The 16,233-nt window shown below is 44.2% G+C and overlaps 1 protein-coding gene across 1 annotated transcript in view; it reads right to left on the reverse strand.

Moving 5' to 3' along the window:
- Nucleotides 1-1,329: 1,329 nt before the first annotated feature.
- kcnh8 (potassium voltage-gated channel, subfamily H (eag-related), member 8) overlaps nt 1,330-16,233 on the reverse strand; it is a 48,092-nt gene continuing 33,188 nt past the window's right edge. The window contains exons 11-16 of the mRNA XM_034600476.1: nt 13,421-13,635; nt 12,491-12,529; nt 11,097-11,377; nt 10,345-10,460; nt 10,000-10,079; nt 1,330-3,551 (exon numbers count right to left, since the gene is read on the reverse strand). Of these exons, the coding sequence (XP_034456367.1) occupies nt 2,988-3,551; nt 10,000-10,079; nt 10,345-10,460; nt 11,097-11,377; nt 12,491-12,529; nt 13,421-13,635 (1,295 nt within the window). The 3' untranslated portion in view covers nt 1,330-2,987. The remainder of the gene's footprint in view (nt 3,552-9,999; nt 10,080-10,344; nt 10,461-11,096; nt 11,378-12,490; nt 12,530-13,420; nt 13,636-16,233) is intronic.

Here is a 16,233-nt window from a genome sequence, read left to right on the forward strand (position 1 = left end):
GCACACCACTGCCTCCTGTGGAAGCATTTACACACATGCATGCATTCAAAAACATACACACCTCGACACAGCTGCACTGTCATCTACACCGTGATTAAGAGAAACTCTGCAACTGCCTCCCCTTCGTCCCTGCTGAACCCTGTGTGTCTTATTCAGACACATCCGGTATTCCCCTCATTCACACCCGCGCACACACACACGCACGCACGCACGCGCACACACACACACACACACACACACACACACACACACACACACACACACACACACACACACACACACACACACACACACACACACACACACACACACACAGAGGTGAGAGCAGCTGCCTGGACCTCTATGACAGATGCGTCGGTGTGATCCTCCGCATGCTTACTCAGTTTTCATCCCCCGGCCACGTCACCAATGGGACATGACGACAGCCGCACTTTCACCTCAGATGAAGCATAGCAGCAGCCAAACAAAAGACACACACCCACACGAGAGCGTGCATGCAACAAATACACACTGCTATTATAAACAGAGTGTGTACAAGCCACGCTCTCTCATGACAGAGATCTGCAGATATTAAACGTGTATGCTTTTAGTTTTTTGGGGGGGGGTAGGACATGAATATACAATAATAATGTTGGGTTAGGGGGGAATATTTGAATATTTGAGTTCAGGAACAACTTAGTCACTCGACGTATCGGTTTCAAATCAGTCACATGAATATGAGGTTGTCTCCTGATGCATTGTCATGACAACAATGATACCCAATGTGCATGCCTGTGGAACAACTAAACATGAATTAATAATTATTAAACAACATTGTCTTCGTTATGAGTCATTATGATTATAATGCTAAATTGTAATTTACTTTTGAGATCTGGGAAAATTTTCGGGGTCAAAAATGAAATTTGCCATTTTTGTTGTTTATGAACAAACACCTGCAAAGCTGACTTGAATGGCACATCACTGCCAACAGTCCCTTCAGATTCAATCACCAAATCTCACACACTCATAGATATCAGTCCCCTAAATGTGCTTGATATCTTTAATCAAGATCCATGAAATTAAGATAATTGAAAATAGATCTTCAGATTTAAATTGACCAAAAAAAAAATTTTTTCAGAATCAAGAAATTTGAAATTTGAGACAAAATTGCAAGGAAAGTGTGTTATCGTGTCAAATTATCCACTGACTAACAAAATACAATACCTGAGTATAAATGTATTGTAGTTGTTTTGTATTGTTGGAAAAACAGGTTGTCTGGATGACATGAACCCTGAACCCCTCCGGCACGAATGTGTCTGTGAACAAAAACAACAGGTCGGCACGTAACAGTCATATTTGTTGTTTATTAGCATAACATGTTGTCTTTGTATCTAATAAATATCAAAATGTCGAGGGAAAGAGAAGTTTGATTACAGTACATTCCATTTGCAGAGGAGCAGAGTCCAACCTACGTGAATTCAAAAGAGAACAGTAGATCTGTGGGTCCGGGAGTCGTGACCTTTGTCCTGGTTCAGGATTGCATCGGTGAACACCACGGCCACGACCTCAGGAACAACAGCATAATTTACTGCCGCCCCCGCACTCTTGCATTTGTTGAGGTAAAAAAATACATCTTTACTATTGATACATTCATAGAAATATAAAAGCATCTTCATTTCCTTATTGTGCTTTTATGTGGGGATATTGCCTTTGCTCTGAACAGCCGAGAAAATGGATCTCAGCAGCTGGTAACCCAGGGTGACGATCAGGGGAAACGGGCCTGCATTGTGAATTGTGAAACCAATTTCATATTGGTGGTTTACTCCAGGCCACATCGCAACATGGGGCGACTACGCTGCTCCTAAAATTACCCAGTTGTTTAAACGTAGCCTGCGTCCAATAAATATGCATCAGTAAATGCAGGATTCAGTCGCTAAAAGGGCGAACTGTGTTTTCCTCTAAATAGGTAAGATAAATGGCAAGCTGGATTTCCACAGGGGTGACATGCAGCATGTTAATGTGTGTCTACAGGCACTACTTCAAAAGGCTCGGAAAGGCATGCAGAGAGAAGGAGGGAGAAGGAGGGAGGGAGGGAAAGAGAGAGAGAGAGAGAGAGAGAGAGAGAGAGAGAGAGAGACTGGACAGAGAGAGACGGTGGAAAAGAGAAGCAGTCCCCGTGCTCAGTGTGACAGACGACAGCAGGGGCTTCGCTGCCCGAGGCGTAACATGCCCCCACTCACCCCCCCACCCCCTACCACTTCCATAACACACATCTTCCACCCACCCACACCCCCCCTCCACCCCCCTCTTTCCTGAGGGCCAGTGGTAAAGAGCACAATACGTCCCATCTCTCTCCTCACACCATCCTGCGCCGCCAGTACAACCAGCCGCAACCAGCCGCAACCAGCCATGCATTGATCCACGCGATCCAGTGCATCAGGTTGAGTGAGCAAGGAGAGATGGGTTAAAAGGAGATGAAATGGCAAGGATAAGGGGGTTGGGGGTGGGAGGCTGTTAACTGCCCCCTCCCCTCCTTGTTTCCAAACGCCATCATCCAGGATGCTTTCTCCTGCTCCTGGACAACCAACTCGACCTTACACCATCTCTAGCCAGGAGCAAGAAACGAGAGGACAGAAAGAACTGTCTCCACCGTGCCCCCCAGTCCTCCATTATGGCATGTTGCTCTCTTGAGGAGCCTCAAGGTGGCGGGGGGGGAGGCAGGGGGTTGGAAGTGAGCTGCACCCAGATACCCTCAGCTCCGCAGCAGAACCAACACCCCTATATCCCGTCTAACAATACAACGTTTCTATAAAAGGTAAAGCTAACACACCTAATCCTTCTGTACTTGTTTTCATGCAACTGGATTTTTAAAGACGTGCCTTTAAAACAAAAGGAATCTGAGTTGCATCCCTGCAAATGTCCTGCAGTGATGTGAGGGGGACCCCAGTTGATCAGTTCAGGAACTTATCATAGAAAGTGTCTCCTGCAGAGTCCAACATCGAGGGCTGCTACAAACCCCTGGTGGGCTTGTGATAGCCCCCCTCTAGTCCAGTTTGAGGAGAACACCCAGCGCTCTGATGAGGGCCCTCATCTCCTCCGTCCTGCAGAGGCGGCCTGTGCACCCTTGACCTGATGGAGCCGCAAGCTCCATCTTTGTGGTGGGAAATCTCCGGCGAGCTGAGGGAGGAGGAAGGCATGTGAGGCTGCAACTGAAGGATTGACGAGATGGGGGTCGGAGGCGGAGTTGAGCTGGGGATGGCCGAGTACTCCAGCTGGAGATCCTGGGGTCTGTGCACGAGGGAGTCCATGTGGCACATCACACTGTGTTGGTGGGGCATTGTGAGCAGAGAGGAAGGCAGGGACAGGGGCGTGTCTGTCCACATGGAGGCAGTCTGAGGGGGTGAAGGGTGAGGATGGTGAGGATGGGGCAGGTATGCGCACTGTGTCGGCAAGCGGTGCGACAGGCAGGCGACTGAAGGTGGTGGCACTGATGACATGAGGGTCTCCATGAGATGAGCCATTCTCTTCATGACTTGTCCAAGGTCGGCCACTTCCTTCCCCAGGGAGCTCACCTGCAGACGGAAACACAAAGTATCAGTAACTTTAAAGAGGAAAAAATGCCTCAACATGGATGATGTGTGGCATAAAAATCCAAATTCAGGCACACAAGAAAAATAAAAGACATATAATATGGGTTAACACCCATATTTGAACACACACCAATAAGTTCCACACAATGTACTTAGTGTTGGTTCACATTAGACAACAAGGGTGTGTTTTACCAAATTAAGCATTACACACTAACCCCTAAATCCACACATCTTGGTATATCACATGCAGACAGCTGTCTATTATGTGTCTACATGAAACGTCCATGTGTTAAAACAACAGTCAACAGGCCTGCTGCTGTTCCTCTTGTTCACTGTCGACATGAAATGATTTCTTTCTAACGTTATTCAAGTGGAACAGATGGAAAGTGGTTGAAAATTCCACGGTTCTCTTTCTATGCAAAAACATATTCAAACGTTTCTGTTCAGTGAATTTGAGGCCTCACAGAGATTCAGCAGGACATATATATATTCTGCTGCTCCTCCATTCTGCGTGACAAAGTGTCCTTGGGCAAAACACTGAACACCTGTGGATGCACTGGATCATTGTGTGTGTGAATGGGTGAATGGAAAAACTGTACTGTAAAGCACTTTGAGTGGTCCTCAAGACTATAGAGAAGTGCGATATAAATTCCGAACATTTACCATATAATCCAAACTGCTGAATCATATTAACTTCAGATGGATTCTCAATTTGGAACAAGGGATGTTGATTTAACCACATAACTTGAGAAGGAAATATTGCAAAGGGATCTCTTCAATGATTTTACACAAACACACACGAGTGTGTTAAGCCCTTCCGTGACTCCATATGAAGCATCGTGAAAAAACGGTTGGGTCTGAAGACTCAGAACTCTGTAGCCCAACCCTTTCGTTTTCTGAGCTACATTAGCTGTTGAAGCTCTGTATGTGCCGTGCTTCATTTGAAATATACAACGAAATGTTACAGGAGGGCAGTGTGTGTACAGGAGGAATTATAGCAGCAAGCAAAATCTGATTCAGTGACGAAAACTGTGAAAATTATTGCAAGCTATGCTCCACCTGACAGTAATATTTATGATTATGATGTCTATTGGGGAAATCGGGTAAAGTTAAGTCCCTCGTCCAGGCCTGGGTGTCTTCCAGCTCTGGGACTGAGGATTCTAAATGCCCCTCGTTGCTTGAGGCACAGTTTGACTCTGACACCATCTCCTGCATTCAAATCAATGTCCTCTATGTGCTCAGGGCAAAATTATGATGGTGAGAGAATAGGCGGGGCGGGGGGGGGGGGGGGTCTCCTTCCTTATAGACTGTCAATGTAAGCTTTACTATATTAATTTAAATAATATAACAATATGGAATGAATGCAGCAGAGCTGAACCAATGCATTTGGAGTTTTGAAAGCTTGTGTCCCTCCCTCCTATGTCTCCCAGTGTTTTGTTCCACAGCTTGTTCCAGCTCTGGACTCTGCACACATGAGCCCTGGTGGAGTAATCTGTGGAAGCGTCAGTCAGTGGCTGACCTCCAGTAAGTACTGGAAAGAGGTTATAAAGGATGTGTCAGACTTTGTTTTTCCTCTTTTCCACTACCACTCTTTATAATAAAACACATTTACAATTGTAACCAGGCTGTATTCAGTCTGTTCCATTATCTTGTGGTTGAACCTTGTGCGTTAAGCTATTGGTTCTGGGCCATGTTATAAAACACATATGTGCATAGAGACAAGAGGTCTATCCATGTTTAAAAGTCATCATGTCTTACTAAATTTTAAATCTATTAAAATATTATTATAAAATTTAAATAATAAGTAAGTTACTTCACACGTCACAGCATTCTGAGCTTCTACACATGTGTGTGTGTATATATAAATATATGTGTGTGTGTGTGTGTGTGTGTGTGTGTGTGTGTGTGTGTGTGTGTGTGTGTGTGTGTGTGTGTGTGTGTGTGTGTGTGTGTGTGTGTGTGTGTGTATTTGTCAGCCAACCAGGTCAGTTAAAATTGCAGGGCAGAGAAAAACTGTCCTCCGCCCACTTTTCTGAGCACCGAAACACCAATTAAGTATAAAGACCCCAGTAATACTGAAGGCAATTTAATAACATCTTCATAAGAAAGCAATGAATGAAGTGTTTCATAATGGTGCCATTAGGGAAAAGCAGCTTTTCAAAAGCTGCACAAAGAGCAGAGCTGGGCACAGAGCGGCAGGTAAGAAAACATACGAACCTGCTGGCACAACTCACAGGATATTTACTTATCAGTCACCAATTATCAATTATCCCGTTTCTGCAGGTTTGAATGAGTTAAATAAAGGATCTTTTTCAGAGCTTTATATGACCATAATAAATTTAATTCGAGACCTATTTCATGTACGACATATGAAGGAATATCAGAGTGCCAGAATTTCCCCCTCAAATGAGGTGAGTTAGCCGAGCAGAGAATAAGGACACAGTTCCTCGCCACAGGAAGCCAATGCTTTTTTTTTGCTTCCTTGCTTGCACAGATTGGAGGTGAAGGTTCACCACTGATACATTTGCATATGTGAGACCGGGGCCTAATCCTCCAAACACCAGGATATCTTTCAAACTACGGGCACAGACAGGAGGTATCCACCGTCTTTACCACAGACGAGCAGAGATAAATTCGGTCCGGGGTATTTGTAGACTGAGTTATCAGCTCCAGGTTTGTCTTGTTTGTAGTTGTATTGCAGCCTGCTGATATCTAATATCGTTGAGAAGAGACACGGAGACATTACAAACAATGCATGTCGGCAAAATATTTCACTTTATAAAGAAAAGGCGAGAAAAGTTTAATGAACGTGAACATAATAATGACAAACCAAAGTATACGTTATATTTTAATAAACTTTAAACTAGGGCTTAAATTCAATGATGTAATTTCAGACTTTTTAAGACACAGCAGAAACCCTGTAATTAGGATTGCAATATCCTGTCTATGCCTACAACTCTCAACATGGAGTGGCAGTTGTGTAGTTGTCCTTTCTGGTGATGTAATAAAGACAAACTTTCTAGGAAAACACTTCACCAGGAACAAAAAGGCCCGGGTTATACAATACAGTACATCACTACGAATTTGGTATTTTCAGGTCAGACAAAATTTTGGGTCACAGTGTACTTGCCCCCCCCCCTGCTTGCTGTTTAGCATGTAATATCATGCTGCTATAATTGGTCATTACACTGATAAGGGGATGAGGGTGGTGGGGGGGGGGGGCGTCTGGTGATCAGTGGCACTCTGCATGTGGCGTGTCCACAGAGGGCACGGCCGTGGAGCCCTGCCAACGTGCCATATGCTTCTGCCAGTCAGGGCAGTGGTGACCATTCATCACGTATCAGCCCTCAGCAGGACACACAGCTCCAGGTGGGATCAAGTCCCGTCGCTGCGTGATCGCGTCGGGAGGTGATCACTGTTTTTGTTCATTATATTATTAACCGGAGCCCAATATTATAAAGTCAGAGCACAGCATGAGATCCGCCGCTGGATTCAAATATATATATATAAACTAAATCATGTGACCTCCGCAGCGGATATAATACTTTACTTCCTGTCTCTGCCAGCAGAATTAGTTGCTGTTGTGAACGCGTCAGAGCAGAGAAGCCCCCCCCCACTGGGTTGTGCATGTGTGAAAGGCAAACTGCTGCAACTACAGCTTAAGTAAATCACCAATGGTTTGGCAGGTGAGAAGGAGAGGCTGGGAACAGGGGTAGGGCAGGAGTACTGACCTCACCTGTGCCTGTGATATGTGCAGTACTTGAATAAAATTATTTTAAAAATAGGACAAATTGGAGAAACGTACATGTAATTGTACTTTATGTAACGTTGATCTTTCGTACAGAGTCCTGATCAGTAGTTCTAGGTGAGCAAAATGTTCTCTCGCCTCTTTCTCCCTTCCCCGAGGGACTGATAAAAGCCTGGATGTAAACTCTGGCTCTGATAAAAATAGCGAAGCTGAGAGCGACAGGACAGTCCAATCCGACACCCTGTCAACAGGATTCCAGTACTCACACCTCAGAGGGGACCATCGCACAAAACAGCAGCACAACCCACCGCAGCCACAGGTACACTGTGTCATTAATAAGCACAGTGAATAATGCAGGGATTATTCCGATTTTTCATTTGCTTCGTACATTATTCCGTAATTTTTACCGTCAGCCCCCTCAGAAAATGTCCGGACTGGCTCTAGATGCACAGGATGAAGCTCCTGGTATCTAGGATATTTTGGCGTCATTTCTGCATAGCGGGAAGAAGTGGAGTCACGTCGTCCATATTTATATACAGTCTATCGGGAGAACATGCAAATTCCAAATAGATAGGCCCTTATCGAACAAGGGTTCAAACCCAGGACCTTCTCACTCTGAGGCAACAGTAACCACTGCACCACTGTGTCGCCCAGCATCAAACAGCACAGCAACTAAATTAGCAACTAACTTTGTTGTGGAGCTTTAGCTACTTAACAGCTGCATATTTCACTCGGGAGACCAAAAAAGAGCGGAAAGAGACCAAACTGCGGCCAAAAAACATGACGCCAAATGTTTGATAATGTTATAAAATAATTCATAAAATTAATAAACTGTTTGCTAACACATTTATAACAACATTTATAACAAATAATGACAGTATGTCAGTGTTGTGTGAACAGGTTGTTCGACTTTTCCAAAAGGTTAAAAAACACACTGTTTAAAGTATAAAGTATATACAGTTTGTATAATAATGATTATACTCAGCTTGTAGTATTTGGTTTTGCTGATAACTCTTCATTTACTGAAGTCGGTCACCACCGCTGTGCTTGGATGTGTGTGTGTATGTTTCATTCTCAAGTGTGTCTGTTGTTTTGTTTCTTTAGCGTCTTCTCATAATTATAAGAGCAATTACTCTGAACATTCAGCAAATGGCTCCATCGGTCCAGCTCTCCCGTGTAATGGTGCATTATGATTTCCATGACACGGTGCAGACGTCGCCATGTTAAGGCCTCACTTCAGTCCTGTTGATGCATTATTCATCTGCCACTAGAATAAACCCTTTCACACGCACAGACGTCACCTCAGAGTCAAAGGTGAGAGATCACAGGCTGCAGCTTCGTTGCTGCGTTCACACAATTTGAGATTCATTAATATTTATCCGCTTCTGTGTGGTTCTGGACAGAATCAGCACAGAAATTACATTTTCAGTTCAAAGGGCTTCACCTCTGAACGACTGAAATTCATGTTTTTCTGTTTAGAGGTGCAGTCGCCTACGAGCTGAGACAGAGAAAGTGAGAACTGCACAGCTTGTTTTTAAACGGTAGGTCTCAAGAGTGTTGTGGAATATTAGGGCCACGTTGAAGAAAAGAAAATCAGGATTTCGAGAGTAAAGTTGTAACTTTAGGCTACGTGTCATTTTAGAGGAGGAATATCATGAGATCACACATATTTGAAGGAAATTGCCTCTTGAGTGGGGGAGGACATGTTTTGTAGTGGGTAACTGGAAGGTTGTCATTGGTTACGAATGGGTGTGAGTGAAAATCTGGCAAACATGGGTTCTAATGCTTCTTTTTTCCATTTATTCTTGTAACATTAATAGTTTCTTCTCAATTATGACTTAATTCTCATAATATTAGGACTTTATTTTATTAATGCTACAATTTTATTCTGCAATTTCAGAGGTTCTTTTTCTCCAACATGGTCCTAATACTCTGTAATACAAGCGACTCTTGACCTTTGATTTTAAAAAGTGTCCTATTGTTGTTAGTTACTGTTGCTATCGGCCTATTCTGCATTGCACTACATGAAACCGACGACTATAAATAACTTACCGACAGCAAATGTCAACGCAAATTAAATTAAATTTACGAGTTTTCATTAACAATTAATAATTTTCACACATGTTAGGTGCTAGCGTTCATGTGCCAGGTTACATACTATGTCCTCATTTGTCAGTTGTGCATGTGATCGTGGGGAGCAGATAGGGTTTAACCCCCCCCTCTTCATCTCCTATGGTGATCGGAGTGGATGGATGCAAGTCAGGATTAACAATCTACAAGACCCCGCTGAGAGACTTCCTGTCAAACAGCGGTCACCCACGGAGACGGAGAAAGGCCAGCGAGGCCAGCGTTTATAACCATGAAGGTGTCGTGCCACCATCTTTCACACTCCTCTTTTTATCCTTTCCCTTTCTTTGCCCTTTGTGACATCCGCCTTTTCTCCTCTTCCTCCCTGCGTTGCTCTTGTCTCGTCGCTCTTTTTTATGAACATCCTACAGACTGGGGCTCAGTGGGAGATATAATAAATAAGAAACACTGGACTGAGCATACATATTCATTTTTTTCTTGGTTCATTACTTCTCTCAATCCTATCACCGACATGCTGACATGGCCATGTGTGCGAGCCCACCTGTCCGTCTCTCTCCCATCACACACAAACCACAGACACACAGTTCGTTCTACCTGCTGGTCAAGATGTCGCAGTTGCCCCCTGGTCTCTTCGGCTTTTGCTGCTAATTCTGCCGTGCTGATCTGCAGCATATCTGTGACACAAATTAGAGAGTTACAAATCACTTCCAGGGCTTCTAACAAGAGTTATCTAACGGCAGTTATTGCATGGAGGCAGCTGATAAATCTTCTGAGCATCCACAGAAAATGCAAAAATTCCATAAATCATGCTCGATGTACAACAGCTCTGCAAGGCTTAGTTAGGATGTGAACATTTCTCACTATGCAGGATTTGGCAGGTTGGAGGTAAATGTGTCATATTTGAGAGGTAAACTGCTGTGTGGTGTTGGATGGGAGGACCTGTGGCAGACGCTGAGGCACTGGTTGGTTCACTGACAGGACCGCCTTGGGTGGTGGAGAAGGAGAAGGCCAGGGAGCTCTCAGTGCCCTCACTGTCTTCTGTACTGTCCACAATCCTGGAACAGGAAGAAAAGATTACGTTTTTATTACTGGATCCTCTATGAACAGCATTGAAATATAATATATTGGTAATTTGTACACTACATGTGTGACAAAATAAATCCACCATCCATTGCAGCACAGCTTATGAATTAGCAGATTGAATTTAGTTTGTTTAATCCGTGCAAAAAAAAAAAAAAAAGTAGGTGTTGGCCCCTTTTGCCAGTCTTAGACTTGAATGACGCATTTTCACTTCCTCCCACTATCCAGTAATGAAAGTATTTTTACAAATATATTTACATTTTTTATATTTGTTTATTGTCCAATTTATTCATTTCCTCCCTCTACAGATGAAGCGACTTGGTCATGTGATCTGTGTGGCCAGTGGAGTAAGGTTTGGCCAATCTGAGACCCTCCTAGCTGAACCCTGATCCGTTACTGAGCACAAAGAAACTCTAACCTCTGTTTCACTGCCACTAAGTTTAGTAAAGTAAACAACGAGAGGTCACACAAATATTGTTTCTCACTTTTGTCTCAGACCAAGTTTTGCACGACAGGCTCTGTGCAGAAGAAATGACCAAAATAGACACAGCGGCGCAGGGAGACACAGGCCTACACAGGTAGACAGACAAATCAATGGTGATCGAACTAACCTGGGGCTGAGGTTGGAAGGGTCTAAAGTGGTCAAAGTAATTTCCTGGATCTTGGTCCGTGAGCTCCTGGAGCTCTGTACCGTGGTCCTCTGGCTGGGTCCGCTCAGCAGAGACCTGGCACTGGCGTCCCTGAGGTTCACAGCTCGATTCTGCTCCGATGAAGGAGACACAGATGGGGCCCTGTCTTCCTCCTCATCCTCCTCATCGTCTTCGTGTTCCTCCTGAGCCTCGATGATGGACGGATAACCCTGCACCACTTGGCCGTTCCTTCTCCCCCCTGACTGGAAAATGCGAGAGAAATTGTTGCAAGCAGCAGTTCACCTGAGATTTCAGGACATTTTCAAACGTGGCATTGGAGTGCGGAGAACTTTTGCAGGTTATATAACTATGAAAAAAAAGCAGAGAGCTGGCATGGAATTAAAATCTATTCATGTTGAGTTGAGTCATCTGAAGAATCAGCCTTGATGATGTCAATGGAAATTTGCTTGAATGCGACTTTTTCAAAAATAAAATAAAAAATCTCTGTATGTCGTCAAATGTTGCTCTTCTCCTTTTTTTTCCTGATTCCTCTAAAGATGCTGAAGCTGTTTTTGTTCAATCACGACCCTGGAACAAACAGAGGGACGATTAATACATATATATATATATATATATATGCACTGATGACTTGTAAATGTAAGGAGCACAACACTCGGCTGGATTTAAGAGCGATGGCGTGGACCAAAAAGCCCCAGGCTGCAAATGTAACCTGCAGAAAAATAAACAAAATGAGTGAACTCTGACACGTGTCCTCATTTGTCAAAGGTCTGCACTTGTGCTAAATTGCTGTGAAGCTGATCAGCTGCAGGATTAGGATACAATGAGGTAATGGGTGATATAAGGTTGACAATAAGCTATTGATCTGTGGCCTCTGACCCCCAGTTCACCCGAAGGGAAATAAAACCAGCGTGTGGTTAATGGCTCCGCTCAGCTTGATCGATTTTGCTGTAAAATACCTGACTACAGTTTATTTTATTTGTGTAGATTCTCAACAATGAAAGGACACGGAGCATTTCATCGCCCCTCTGTTCTGGTTTGGCCGTGATTTAATGATTGTCAACTCATTCCTGTGCAGCATTGATCTCTCCCCTCCTGAAATGTATCTGCGGTTATTTGAGTTCAGTTTTATGGAGGGCTGATTAAAAGGTTGTGTGGAGTCTTTTGGGTAAATGGTGCAAAGTGGCACACTTTGCCTTTAGATTGTAAATCGTCAATCTCTGTGTGTGTGTGTGTGTGTGTGTGTGTGTGTGTGTGTGTGTGTGTGTGTGTGTGTGTGTGTGTGTGTGTGTGTGTGTGTGTGTGTGTGTGTGTGTGTGTGTGTGTGGGTGTGTGTGAGAGGAAGTGTGGCTTGTTACCTGAGGATCCAGAGCTGTTGTGGACAGTCTAACCTTAACCTGGAGGAGAGCCACAGAGGAAACAGTAAACGATCTGCGGGAGCGAGAGCAATGCGAGATGTGGCCTTTCTTTCCTAAGTTTTAATTTACAGAGGAGCCATTTCACAAAGCTCAGCAGTAAATAACACTCTGAAGTGGCTAAAAGAAAATTGCATGATTGTATGGCTTGGGGTGATGCAATGCTGCAAATAATTCACCTTAATACGGACAACAGTAATGTCCAAAAGACAATTTCAACATCTCAGCCACAAACACACCCTGAGCTGCTACCTTCCCTTTGTCTTCATCCCAACTCCACTCAGACCGGTGGTTTGGGCTGCTCCTCTGCACATTAGTGTCACCTTAAAGCCCTGCGGCAGGTAGTGTGTGTGTGTGTGGGTGTGTGTGTGTGTGTAAGTGGGGCAGTGGTGTTTGAGCAGGAGAGGCAGAAACACCTGACTGTAATTACGGCAGCAGAGCTCCTCTGAGTGCCATGGCTATTTTTTGCTTTCATTCTCTCTTTCTATCACTCACACACACACACACACACACACACACACACACACACACACACACACACACACACACACACACACACACACACACACACACACACACACACACACACACACACACTTACACACAGTTATTGCAAGTTATAACTGATGCAAGGAGGACAATTGTGGGGGAAATGATATAAAAAAAATGTTTGCATTGAGTATGATTCTAGATGTACAAATTCATGCAAACACACCCGGTTAATTTTAGGGTTTTGGCTACTTTGAGACGTCTTGTGTAAATCTCTCCACATACACAGTATCAGTCTGCACAGCGGAGCTCAAACATCCAAATCTACCACAAAGAGACATTTTTAAGTGGACGGGGAGTTTAAAATGACTGAGATGGACTTACGTGTGTCTCGTGTCCCTCCCTCAGGTTGTACGTGAGGTCCTGCTGGATGTCCTGGACGAAGTGGTGGGAGTACTCAGGGTAAAGGTCCAACACCTCATACAGGCCCCTCAGGTTAATACACTGCAGGTCACAGTAGGTCAGAGCTTTCACGTCCGCGTTGGTTTTTATCACCCGGTCGTCTAAGGACACGTTCGCCCCGATCAGGTCACCTTTACCTGCACAGAGACAGAGGGAGATATATATATATATATATATATATATATATATATATATATATGTGCAGAGGAGGTGAGAAACAGCATCACAGCATAATGTTTACATGCTGGTGAGAGGGGTTGAAGTTGTCGACCCTGGTGAGTCTGTGATGCAAACTGCGAAGCATCAAATCTTCCATTTACTGAGTAGTCTGAGAGGGAGTGCTCAGTTTGGAGTGAGGGAGAGAGTTGGAGCAGTGTAGTGTTCAGGCAGTTGGACGGCCACCTGTCTGTTCAACACCACTTTTAAGGCCTCATGTTGGGAGGCATCTGAGCTGCTGATGTGTCTGTGAGTGACACTGAATGAAGTTTTTTAATGACAGGAGGGAAACTTGTCCATTGATCCAATCAGAGCGGGTAGGTAACATTAGACCCCGCCTCCTCTAGATCAAAGCTCAGCGACAGCATCCCCGGTGAAGAAAAAACCTGAGATGGATGGGTCCATGGCCACAGTCATGATGATGTTGTCTACCATTGCATTAGGGAATACACACTCGGGGTGTACTTTTACTTCAGTTCAATATGTATATTTAAAATAAGTATATTTAAAAACAAGTACTTACTTTACTTAAGTAGAACTGTTGATGTGTCACTTTTACTTGACCATCTATCTATTTATTTGTACGTACACTTTTTTTCCTCCCATCTTTAATCAGCCTGTGTAATATTAAAGCAGTGGGGGGCGAAAATGATGAACCCTGTTAAAGACATCGCAAGCAACACAGCCACAACAGGGGAAGGGTTATCATCACCAGACCTGGCATCCCATTGGAGAAGAGCTGAAGCTGGAGCGCAGGAAATCCAAGCACAAGCAGGGTGTATTTGAGTGCAAGTGCAGGATTTTGAGTGAAAGCATCACAAAATCCGAACGTGAAATCCAGACCTCGCTCTTATAGGGAAAAATCTCCACATAATTTAGGCCTTTTGCCGACTGTGTCTGCTCATCTACTTCTTACACCACACATCAGAACAAGACCAGGCCGCTGGAAATAAACACAACAGACACCATCCCGTTTCTACATTAACAATAACGTCTCGTGCTAATTAACCGCTAACACTTGCCAGGTGACAAATAAAACGTTAAAGAGCACGACTGCTCGTCTGTGAACGCATCGGGCCACAAAGTGAGGAAGATGTGACAGGTGGAAGTGAAATGTGAGAGAAGAAAGTTTTAAGAGACGAAGAGATTTGTACTGTTCACAGTCTGAGATGATTATTTATGAAACATAATTTGTCTTTGTGTTAATACATTGTTAGTGATGCGGCTGTGACGGCTGCTTCCTGTTTTCCTGATACAGCACGGGGGCGGAGTTCCCCCGTTAGCGTTAATGCCCCTAAAGCTGTGATCAAACATTCATGGTCATTGTGAACGCTGCTCAATTAACGCTGATGAAGCACCAGTCGTGACCGGTCTTACTCTGTTTCTCTCAGTCCACTCCCCCTGCTCATTATGTCACTAATTTCTTCTCACCCTCCCTCCCTCTTTCTGTTTCCTCCATTTTTTCCCTTCTTTCTTCCTGTTTTCCTCCCTCTTTCTTCCTTTGTTGACTCTCCTTCATTCCCTTCTTTTTGATTTCTGTCCTCTCTTAGGTTCCTACTCCCTGTTTTCGTTCATTCATTCTTTTCCAACTCCATTCCTTCATTCCTTTTTTATTTAAATTTGTTCCCGTCCTTTCCTTCCCATTCTTTGGTGTTTCCCTCTCTTTTCTCACCCCATTACCTCCCTCTTCTCTATTTCCTTCTTGCTATTTATTCCTCCATATTTTTCCTCTTCCCTCCCTTCCTTCCTTCCTTCCCCTTGTTCTTCTGAATTTTGTTTCCCTTCGTTTTATTCGGTCATTGCTTCTGTCCTTCCTTTTCATCTTTAACTTTTCCTACTCCATTTTTCCATTCCCTTTCTTCTACTCTCCATGTCATTCTTCCTTCACTCCTTTCTTCAAGTTTATCTTCCTGCCTTCACGTCTCCACCTTTTCCTCCTTTCTCTCCTTCCACATTTACTTGCTTCCTATTGCTACTTCTGCTTTTCTCCCCACTTCTCCCTCTATCTTCCGTTCACTCCTTCACTCCTGTGCTTCTGCATCTGTTTGATTTCTTTCAGATATCCCACTACACCCATCCCGTCTTCCTCCTATCTGTCCGTCAACCAAACTTTCTCTTCAACCTCTCAGTCTCTTGCCCGTCTGCCGCGCTCCCACTCTGCCACTCTCTATTATGTGGCACTGAGCCGTCACTACACACTGGTGTCGTGACAGGGAAGAAGAGGATCGAGGGAGAGGGACGCGCATGGAAAGAGAAATGGATCGAGAGAAGCTGTTCTCTCCTTCAGTCAGACACTGTCAGCCTGACCTTCTGCACAGTCAGCAGACGAGCACAGAGACAATGCTCGGCGCCTTTTAAGCCTACACACCCACGCACGCACACATGCATACACACAGTATTTTGTGCACAGGTAACAGTTCCAGCTACTTGATACAAACGTGCACCAAAACACACAAACTTTCTTCAGAAGGAGCATTAGCATTGAGGTGCTGACAGACAACAGGTAAACACACACACAC

This window comes from Hippoglossus hippoglossus, chromosome 11, assembly GCF_009819705.1.
Source record: "Hippoglossus hippoglossus isolate fHipHip1 chromosome 11, fHipHip1.pri, whole genome shotgun sequence".
NCBI classification, from domain to species: domain Eukaryota; kingdom Metazoa; phylum Chordata; class Actinopteri; order Pleuronectiformes; family Pleuronectidae; genus Hippoglossus; species Hippoglossus hippoglossus.